A 12,125-nucleotide genomic window follows, 5' to 3' on the forward strand; every position below is an offset into this window, starting at 1 on the left:
TAAAAAAGCCAAATAAAGTACAAATTTGAAAATCATTCAGGACCAAAATATCCTAAAAGTTTTGCCAAATACAGCTAAGGTTATCTATTCCTGAGGTAGAAAAGTTTTAGTACTTCACAAATCTAAGTTTTGTAAACAGTTAATTTATTATTATACTAAACTTATGATTCGTACATAGCTGATGTAGATGTAAATAAACTCATCATAGATATCAGGACTAGATTTAGTATATATTTAGTATGCACTTATTCATTTACAGTCCTTGGATGGTGTAAACTTCCCACTAACACCATACACCATTACACCATACACCTTGTACCATTACACCATGCACGTTACACCTTTGCACCATACATCTTACACATTACACCATTACCCATTATATCTACACGATCCGAAATTACCCACAATGCAAATACATTTCCAATGTTAAGATTATTATTATTGGTTATGTTTACAATTTGAAAAAACAAAATAAAAAGAACTTCGTTTTCAACTAATGAAATGTCGTACACCATCATTCCCGATCACACGTTACACAATCACACCATTCCCCTTACACCATACACCATTGCACCATACACGTTTTTTTGGGGAAGTTTACACCATCCAAGGGCTGTAACTATTGTATATAATTGTCATTTTGAAATAGTATATATATAAAATTATTTTATGTTAGAAAAAATACCATTCTTTTGAAAGAGTTTTAGATCTATAACAATCAGCGGAATTGTTGATTTATTGTTATTATACTGTCTTATCATTGCCAATATTTTACTTAGAGCTTTAAATTTGAAGTCAGTTTTTTCAAGTATGTCAAATTAACTCATCATAGATACCAGGATTAAAATTTGATATTCATTGCATCAGTCGAGCGTTTCGCTTACAAAAAAACTCATCAGTGACGATCCAATGAAAACATGTTAAAAAGGCTAATTAAAGTCCGAAGTTGAAGAGCATTGAGGACCAAAGATTCCTAAAGGTTTTGCAAAATACAGCTAAGATTATTTTTTCCTGAGTAAAAAAGGGATAATAGTAACTTTCACATAGAATTGTGATGAGGCAGGTGTTGTACTATTATTATTCTGTAAAAACAATCGAATCTGCATAAGTTTTATGAATGTATTTTATTTAAGATTGATTTTTATGTTTTCTTAACAAAAAATCTAGAGATATTTGGTTTGCTTTTTTTACCATTTCAAGGAAAAGGTCAAATTTGAAATATTCCTCAAACTATTTTATAATGACCACAAGTTTTTGTTGTCTGATTCGAAACTTCATAAATTTTAAGAATTAGAACAGATACATTAATTCCTGAAATTGCTGTAAATTTCGTATTATTTTAGTTTTTAAAAGTGTTTTGTTAGTAGTCATACATTACCCGTAATATTTTGGTTTGTGTGAAATCAAGCATGAAAATAACTGTAACAAAATTACCTGTTAACAAATATATTTGTGTTAAATGACACAATACGTTTACAACATTAATTCAATAGAAGTAGTTTACGTTTATTGAAATTATTGTTTTTTAATTCTTTTAACATAACATAATTTATGAAAAAAAACTATTATTATGAAAAATATAGGACTGCGGTACGGAAAAAAGAATACTGACATGTTAATGATTTTCATATTAATATTATCTATGAACGAACCCTAAAAACAACTAGGACAACTTCCTTGTCATATTGAGTTTGCTTGATTGAACACAATTATTAAATAGAAAGGACTGGTGAATGTAATGCTTACCCTATTGATATACAATGTACCTTATGAGGGTCTTGGCTTTTTTGTTTACGAGTTCGTGCGATTCCCTCAGTTTTTATATGTTGCCTTAATTTGCCCCTTCCACATCTATAACATAATTTGAACATCGAAAAACAATTGTCACCTTAATTACGGTCCGAAATAAAACCAGATGGCATGTGCTGACTTTCAAGTCAGTAATGTACCATTATGAAGATATTTGTTTAAATTAGCTTTTAGATTTTAGTGATCCATTAAATTTTGTGGCCTTTTTAACATTGAATGATTTAATTGAAATACAAGGCCATATTGTTCCCATACTGACCCATGTTCTTTGAAAAGGAGATGTTATTGTACCAATACCAACACTTACAACAGTTTAAAGTTTGAGGTACATTGATCCATACAAACTCAAGCTAGTGGGCTAAATGCTAAAAAATGTCTTTGAGGTAACCGTTTTGAAGTCCTTTAACTGTGGAATGAAATTAGTTTAAATATTTTTATTCGAATGGTACTTTCAACGATCGAAACAACAATATGAATTTTGAAGTAGATTGCTCCTGACATACTTTAAAAACTGCAATATGTGAAAAATTTCATAAAAACTGAGTATGTAAGGAGAATCAATTAAAATACTTATAGCTCAATAATATAACAAAGGTTATGCCGTGTTTGTTTGAATACGTTTCTTACAGATATTGCATGAGCTCTTTTGTTTTTCTCGCACATTTATTATAATCCCCACAAACGTGCCGATCTTGCATCTTATATGTCATGTACAACTTTATTTAACAAACTATTACAGAAATATATTTTGTTTGTGTTTTTACCATGATGATACAAATAACCAAATTATAATGTACAGCAGTAGAAATGTGTGACCTCGACGGGTGACAACATTCGGTTGATACTGTTTTCTATTTTGAGGCAGAACCATTCAACAAATATGGTAAAGGCAATAGTAGTACACCGCCGTTGAAAAGTCATAAATTCGGGTGTTAAAAATAAATACCGAGGGAAACACATTAGAGGAAAACAACGGAACAATAGAAACACTGTGCTGTTGCAAAAATTCAACCCCAATTTACACATAAACGGACTTATTGATAACAACCGCAATATTTCAGACTGGGTACAGCACTTGTTAAGACAAAATGGTAGGTTGAAGCTGATGTATTTTGGTAGACAAATCGACTGCTTATATGGTAATACCTCTTAAAAGACAACATTACGTGACATGAACTCAAATAAACGCAATAACGTTCAAAACAGAGAAATGCATAAATAATATTATGTATAGTATATTACAACATGTAAACCACAGAATAACGACCGACACCACCTCCGAACTATATATATTTTCATGAATGATAAATAAAGGCAACAGTGGTATACCGTTGTTCAAAACTCATAAATCTATGGACAAAAAAACAAAATGGTTGTAACAAACTAAAACTGAGGGAAACGCATTAAATACAAGAGGAGAACAACTACACAACATTAAAATGTTACACACACAGAAACGGACAAATAATTTCTCGCTACATTGAAGACCTGTTGGTGACCATTCTTAATTTTATAAATAACACTTTTGATGTTATCCTATATTAATTACCTTTCAATTTTTTGATTACTTACGATGACCGTTTGGTAGAAAATAATGGGTAGCAAGTAAAAAGCTTAATTAACTTTTAAGTTATATAATTGAATTGTTAAAAAAACAAGTCTCTTTACAGTTGTGTTTAAGAAGGTGTTACCCCCTCCAAAAAAAAATGCACAACTGCAGCTGTACGGTTCAAACAAGCTTCAATCTCGTATAGCATTCTGAGACTAAAATTGGTTCTATGTCCGTACAAGCTACAATTTCTTGTTTTTATATGATCGTAAATGTATTGGTGACTGCCATATAAGTGAGAAGTTTATCTAGCTATAAAGTCAGGTTCAATCCACCATTTTCTACACAAGAATATGCCTGTACAAAGTCAGGAATATGACAGTTATTATCCATTCGTTTGGTGTATTTGACTTTTGATTTTGTCGTTAGATTAGTGATTTTCCGTTTTGAATTTCCCTCAAAGTTCAGTATTTGTGATTCTACTTTTTTTTTATTCAAACACTTTCAATGAACAAATAATGGATGCATATTTGATTAGGATAATTGACTTCATCAGTTTAACGGATAGAATGTTATGTCTGAATTTTGTTTAAACTGATTTTTATCCCTAGCCCAATGTTGGTTATTGCTACCGGTTGGTGTTCCGCAACTGTCAACGACGTAATGCATTTTCAAATTCCTCAAGTGAAACCTCGAGTACCATCTGAAGCCTCCACAGATGAAAAAATACATTTGTAAAACATCAACTAAACGAGATAAAATGTTATAAAGTTCATTTTTCCTCGACAATATAGTAATTTCTTTATAGGAGTCAGGTGTGTATTGACAGTAGAAAAGTAATCTGATTAAGCACAGAACAAAAGTGCAAAGGTCTTCGAATCGATTTCGACTCATGACTGCTACTGTTTGTGTTTGAATACTAAGTAGATAAAACTGCAACCTCATTTTCTGTTAGGAGTGTTAAGTTTCAATTATATATTTTTGCATTTGGAATAACACTTTTGATGAAATTCTGAATTATTTATTATTCAACATATTTTTTACTTTCTGCATATGAATAATGTTTCAAAATGAGGCTAACTGAAAAGACTTCTCCCTGATATTTGATTCTAAAGTGTTTAAGACGTCTACATAAAATACAATACAATATATTTTTGTTAAATTATTTACAAGAATGAATACGTAACTTAATCTAAATGGCTAATGATCAATTAAATGCACATTAACTCCAGGTGTATTTAGTTTACGAATCCTTTCGAACCTTTTCATGAATTATTCACACGAGTTGTTGTAAATTTTCTCAGGTAGCATCATATGCATGTAAGTTAGTATTACTGACTTCTCAAGCGTTTATTGTTTTTTGTATAAGCATTTATTTCTTGGTTTAATGCACTTAAACGCAATCATTTTGTTTTATCAACTATATGATCCCTGTTTGCCATTAAACAAGTAAAAAGCTGAATAAAATATATGCTTTCTAGAGTTTGTCGATGTATTTTTCAGTACGGTTAATAGGACTAATTGTATATTGATTAATAAAATGTACTTAGGATACTGTCTTTTTAAAAGTAACGATCGGTTCAGTTCTCCATAGGTTGGTTGCATCATAAGTCGGGATGATAGTCATTAAAATAGCTAAATGTGATTTTCAGATGTACCTGTCGTTGGTATGTAAAAATAGGGTCTCGCGTGTCAAGTATAAGCAGTAACCAACTAGACGACAAACGATTCAAAAGAATGTCTGTATATAATGGTATATAAATAACTGACTGATTATGTTTTGTGAGCATTTGGCCATTGGCCTATGCTGACAGTGTGACCTATTAAAGATAAAAGAGGGACGAAAGATACCAGAGGGACAGTCAAACTCATAAATCGAAAACAAACTGACAACGCCATGGCTAAAATGAAAAAGACAAACAAACTAATACAACATAGAAAAGTAAAACATGAACCCCACCAAAAACTAGAGGTGTGCCAAGGACACTATTTTCTAAGCTGTCCCCAAATAACACCTCTCAGTCGCAATTGCTTGTCCTGGAAAATTTATACCATTTCATCTGTCCATTTTTTCAATCATGAAAAATTATGATAGGTTTGAAAAGTATGAGGGTGAGCTTTTTTTAAAAGCACTTAAATACACATCAGCATTAACCTTAAATCCCCATTCGGCGTTTCAATCAACAAGTTCATTTCATAATGACACAGTAACATAGTGTGTGAGGTAAAACAAAAATTGTGCCAAAACCCGTTTTGATCTAAAATGTACGCACAAATATTAGCAACCAAGGAGATTTGATGATTAGTCTTGAGTACAAGGCATTTGTAAACAATTTAGCGGTAACACATAGACTATTTCATTTTATTGATTTCTGTCTAGATGCAAATATTTTATGCAGAGTAATGACTTGAAAAAAACGTAGATCTAATATCTAGGTTCTGCAATGTTGGTCAACCGAGGTAAAACATGCGAGATGTCTTCTAACACATTGGCTATCAGGGAAACAAAAATATAACTACTTTTATGAAATTTCCCAATTAATAGATATAGGAAGATGTGGTGTGAGTGCCAATGAGACAACTCTCCATCCAAATAACAATTTAAAAAAAAGGTAAACCACTATAGGTCAATGTACGGTCTTCAACACGAAGCCTTAGCTCACACCGAACAACAAGCTATAAAGGGCCCAAAAATTACTAGTGTAAAACCATTCAAACTGGAAAACCAATGGTCTAATCTATATAAAAAAAATGAGTAACGAGAAACACGTATAAATTACATAAACAAACGACAACTACTATACTTCAGATATCTTACTTATCAAAACTTAATAAGTAGAAGATTGTCCGTCTGAATAAAATTTTCTTGCACCAGATGAGCTTTTCGACAATACATGTCTCTAATGTGCGATATGTAAAGATACGAAGCCCGTCTGAAAAGTGAAGTCATATTAAGTCATCCTTATTTGAAATGTAAGTGCGTTAAAAGATTTCAAAGAGTGCTTGTGTGATTTTCATACACGACATGTTGCAAGTAAAAATTTCTTTAATGAAATAGGAGGGAAAAACCTTAATGTTACTTTTTGAAGTCTACCCTGTTGATTTGTTGAATAATGGTATCTGAGTATGCAAGTAGGCAATTGCCCCTGAACGTCAGAAAAATGTATTTTACCTTAACACATTTTACGACCAATATATCTGTTATTACAACTAAGGACACAGTCAATTTTATATGTTTAATATACGATTAGTATTCTTCGATGGTTGCAGTCGAGTATGATCACCAATTTGGTTCAAAGGTAAACTTTGTCTACTGAGCTTAATATTTTGGCACGTAACAAATCTTTCCCTATTCAACATTTCAGACTATACATGAAATTGATGATTTATCAATTATGTTGATTTAAACTTTAGTATTTGCAATTCTCGTATAATATAGGATAAATGTCTTTTAAATGTATCAAATAAGTTGAATAATATTTAAACAAGTGTAAATTATCCACCTATTCAATATTTATTTTGTCACTTGTAAGGGAAATTTCAATGTAGATCAATATATTTCAAATGGACCGAAATTATACGGTACAATGTATAGAACAATTTATTTTTACCATTTCATTTCTCGTCCATATAAACATCTGTATATCTGCACTTTAAGTTATTATTAATAACTGAAAGTCTTAACTATTCTAACTATGCGATTTAGAAGTAAAGCCAATTAAGATGTTAGGCTTTAAAGTAATATTAAAATATCGTTGTGTAAAATTATAACAATTAAGATATTATGGAAGTTAAAGACATAATCAATATTTTAATAATATTTAAAAAAAAAAATGATGAATGTCATTTGTCAAATAAAAAATAACTGTGCTATAAAGCAATACGTAACTGCGAACTATAATTATAAAGTCGTTTACATTGACAGCAAATACGACGGTTTCAGTGAAAATTTAATTTGGAAACTATAATTTTCTCTCCAATTAAAAGCAGTTAAGGCTTACAGATAACAAGCTTCAACTAGCCATACAAGATTAACTACACGTCCTCCAATATATAAGTAACCTTCGAAAACAAAATATTTTAATACATGTTAGGAATAACGAAGGATAGTAATATCTCGACATTGTGCCTTTAACAGACCATCAATATCAACCTTTATAAGAGTAGCCCGTTCTAATGCAAAATAAGTAATATTAAAACTATACCTTGCTTTCAAATCTGTTTTGCCAATTTCGTCTGAGAGGCCAGTGATGATATCGTATAAGCTCCCTATTTTTGTAATTAATCTTATTATCATATCCAACATATTCCCCTGTCCGTCCAAATATTCCATGTAAATCTTCATCGCCCCCTCTTCTAGGAGACATTTGGAAAGCATCATTTCTCACTGAACGAGTCCAGTAATCTTTCCTGTCTGGCCAATGATGGTAACGGTAAAGATCTCTCACTACTCCGCTCATGCTAACGACTGTTTGTTAATATATTCCCCACGGTTTAATTTATGTTCGGCATATATTTAATTATATAATTAAATCCACTGCATATCTTCAAAAATCAAATGTTTGTTTTATTTTTATGAAGAGTGAAACTTTACACATTAGAGAACAATGGCGCCGTTTCTATGGTAAGCATAAATGCATGAATCGTTATATCCAGAATTCATCGTGTTCCTCAATCTCATATCTATCGGTGTTTTGTTTATATATTTGAATGTGTGAAAGAGCTGAATATTTAAATAATGTGTTTGAATTGAAGAACTAACGGTTAAAATCCTATATACACAAATGACAGTCTCGGGCCATTGCTTGTACAATACCAGAGTCGAGTGCAAATAATGCTATATTGTTAGTGTTACTATTACGTGCGACTTAGCTAATTAGTTACGATTTCAGATAAAATTCAACTGTTTCAACTGTAACAACAATAAAATACACTGTTAGAGGTAAAATGTTTAATATTTATAAACATAATTACAATTTAAATAGTTTACTTTTAGCGTAATCGTTTAAATTGGGGTTAAGTATAAGCTGATATTCAAAATAAAAAAAAGTAATACTGGTATATCCATTGACACTTATACACATAAACAGTTCATAAAGGGTTAGATTATTTTGAAAGATTTGCTTCAATGGTGCCAATAAAATGTCCTTGTAATTGCATGGATTAGTTTAGATAAAAGAATTAATGATTCATTTTTAAATTGATCTTTAGTTTCATATAACAAAATATTTATTTTTGTCCTTCTTTTACTTTTGTTTGTTGACAAGCGAACACTGGACTGGATTTTTATTTGTCTTATAAAGAAAATTGAATACTTTCACCTTTCGCGAAGACATAATCGTTATCCATTTGAAATAGAAGCTTAGTAAATACAGACATGCTAACCTTGGTAAATACAGACATGCTCAAGTCTGACTTCCAGCCTCTCTACCTATAATTAAAAACAAGAAGCTCTCAAGAGCCCGAATCGCTCACCTTGATTTTGTGCATTTATCTTTCGTTTAAGAGTTGAAGTGTTTAATTTCATTGTAGTTTTTTTTTAGTGTAATGTATATTATCAAGATGCTTGATTTCTTGATTGACAACATATTTGTTACGTTCGGAGGACGTGTTTTTCAACAGACTGTCGGCATCCCAATGGGAACAAACTGTGCCCCTCTACTTGCTGACTTGTTTCTTTATTATTATGAGGCCGACTTCATGCAGGAACTTCTAAGGAAGAAAGATAAGAAGTTAGCAATATCCTTTAACTCTACTTTCCGCTATATAGATGACGTTCTTTCGAAACAATTTAAAATTTGGTGACTATGTGGAGGGCATCTATCCCATCGAATTGGAGATAAAGGATACTACATATACAGTTAAGTCGTTTTCATATCTTGACTTACATCTAGAAATTGACAATGAGGGTCGGTTGAATCAAAACTTTACGACAAAAGAGATGATTTCAGCTTTCCAATTTCTAAGTAGCAACATTCCAGCAGCACCTGCATACGGGGTATATATCTCCCAATTGATACGATATTCCCGTGCTTGCATTTCCTATCATGATTTTCTTGATAGAGGGTTACTGCTCACAAGGAAGCTATTAAACCAAGAGTTCCAAATGGTGAAGTTGAAATCATCCCTTCGTAAATTTTACGGACGCCATCACGAGTTGGTTGACCGTTATGGAATAACCGTTTCACAAATGATTACGGATATGTTCCTTACGTCGTAACTACAATCCCCTTCCCTTTCATGAATTTGACCTTCCGAATTAGACTATTTACCGAATTTGTAATCACATAAGCAACACGACGGGTGCCGCATGTGGAGCAGGATTTGCTTACCCTTCTGGAGCACCTGAGATCACCCCTAGTTTTTGGTGGGGTTCGTGTTGTTTATTCTTTAGTTTTCTATGTTGTGTCATATGTACTTTTGTTTTTCTGTTTGTCTTTTTCATTTTTAGCCATGGCGTTGTCAGTTTGTTTTAGATTTACGAGTTTGACTGTCCATTTGGTATCTTTCGTCCCTCTTTTAATAATTGTTTGAAAATGCAGTTTTTGTCATAATTTCTTCAAAAGCAAGTTTAAAAAAAAGTTTGTTAGGTTTTCAAAAGATGATTAACTGAAGTTGACCTGAAGATGCTAACATCAACATTGATGAGTCTGTTGCAAATAACCATGTTTTTGAAGAAAAAGAAATAAAGAAACAAACTTTGTTCTAGATACTCTAAGGATCATTCCGCTTAAATTTGGTTGGAATTGGTTCAGTAGTTTTAGAGGAGTAGACTTTAAAAAGTTAGAATAGTTACCAAAGGTACCAGGATAATAATTTAGTACGCCAGATGCGCGTTTCGTCTACACAAGAATCATCAGTGACGCTCATATCAAAATAGTTATAACTCAAACAAATAAAAATTTGAAACGCATTGAGGATCCAAAATTCCAAATAAGTTGTGCCAAATACGGCAAAGGTAATCTATGCCTGGGATAAGAAAATCATCGGGGACGAAACGTCCACCAGCAGTGGCATCGACCAAGTGGTGTATATAGTTATCAAAGGTACTATGTTTATAATTAAGTACGCCAGACGCGCGTTTCGTCTACATAAGACTCATCTAATGTAATATATGCCTGGGATAACAAAATCCTTAGTTTTTCGAAAAATTCAAAGATTTGTAAGCAGGAAATTTATAAAAATGACCACATAATTGATATTCATGTCAACACCGAAGTGCTGACTTCTGGGCTCGTGATACCCTCGGGGACGAAACGTCCACCAGCAGAGGCATCGACCCAGTGGTGTAAATAGTTATCAAAGGTACCAGGATTAGAAAACATGATAAAGAAATTGTGTAAAATTGTCCTTAAAGGGCAATAACTCTTTAAGAGATCAATTGAAAATTTTAGTCATACGAACAAATTTGCTGTTAACAGCTTATCTTTATCATTAATACTATTCAAGATAATAACAAAAAAATGCAAAATTTCCTTAAAATATCCAATTTTGTGGCAGCAACCCAACAATGGGTTTTTAGATTCATCTGAAAATTTCGAGGCTGGTAGAACGTTACCTTTTGCACACTGTAACCCCTTGTCAGATTTGCTCTAACTGCTTTGGTTTTTGAGATAATGCCAAAAACTGCCCTTTCCCCCTATGTTCTATTTATAGCCATGGCGGCTATGTTTATTTTTAACAAAACAGAAAACAAAGCCACAAACTTTATTCTAGATCCCCTTAAAATCATTCAGCTTAAGTTAAGTTGCAATTGGTTCATTAATTTCAGAAGGGAAGATGTTTAAAATAGTCTACACCAGACGGACGACGACGATAGACGACGACGACGGACGCCAAGTGAAGACCAAAGCTCACAGTTCCTTCGGAACGGTGAGCTGAAAAACATTATGATTCTCCTTGGAAGCTCCATTGCTGAAATTTCAAACCATATTCTATATCAATTTGAAAATGGGGGGAGTATTTGGACAAACATTTCTATGCAACAGGCCGTGAATAAGCCGCATAAAGGATCCAATATGGATAGAAAACGTAGGACGTGACTGCACATTTACACATCCTTTACATCCAAACGGATATTTCCTTTTTCTAGTATGTATTTATTCCGGATGGTATTAGTCAGAAAGGCCATCAATATAAATCACATTCAAAACTAATGATCCCAGTGTACAGAATTCACTTTAAAACCTCAGTGAAAATTATGGTTTTTTATTTGTGAATTTTAAAATCACGATATCAAATTAGTTACGTATATATATATTTTATCCTGACACCTTGGTGAATGCCAACCACATTTGCACGGGGCGCCGAATGGGACTCTTGTGGTTTTATACCCAAAATTCAATTTTGTACGGACAAAAGTGAATTTTGTTCAACAAAAATGAGTTCAGTTTAACAAAATTTGTATCATACTACAAATTTACAATTTTGTCATACAAAATTATCTACCAGCGGACAAAAGTCACTTTTGTCATGACAAAATTCATTTTTGTTACACAGACTTGACTTTTGTTACCTAATTTGAAAATTGGGCGACAAAAGTCAATTTTGTATTCAAATTAGTTTAGCTTGGTTTCTGTGAACTAATGTGCATACAAAATTGACTTTTGTTACACAAAATTGACTTTTGTTACACAAAATTGACTTTTGTTACACAAAATTGACCTTTGTTACACAAAATTGACTTTTGTGAGACAAAATTGACAAAATTGATTTTTGTCTCACGAAAGTCAATTTTGTCTCATAAAAGTCAATTTTGTTGTTA

The 12,125-nt window shown here is 32.2% G+C and overlaps 1 protein-coding gene across 4 annotated transcripts in view; it reads right to left on the reverse strand.

The window, feature by feature from the left end:
* The window catches only part of LOC134685254 (uncharacterized), a 67,058-nt gene extending 58,794 nt beyond the window's left edge, over positions 1 to 8,264 (reverse strand). For 2 of the 4 annotated variants that reach the window (XM_063544840.1, XM_063544832.1), the window contains exon 1: positions 7,567 to 8,263. In XM_063544840.1, coding sequence (XP_063400910.1) covers positions 7,567 to 7,821 — 255 coding nt within the window. In that variant the 5' untranslated portion in view covers positions 7,822 to 8,263. Of the gene's footprint in view, positions 1 to 7,566 lie in introns of all 4 variants that reach the window. The other 2 variants (XM_063544821.1, XM_063544844.1) reach the window with 2 other exon arrangements.
* Between the last annotated feature and the right edge of the window lie 3,861 nt (positions 8,265 to 12,125).

This window comes from Mytilus trossulus, chromosome 1 (genome assembly GCF_036588685.1).
Source record: "Mytilus trossulus isolate FHL-02 chromosome 1, PNRI_Mtr1.1.1.hap1, whole genome shotgun sequence".
Lineage (NCBI taxonomy): Eukaryota > Metazoa > Mollusca > Bivalvia > Mytilida > Mytilidae > Mytilus > Mytilus trossulus.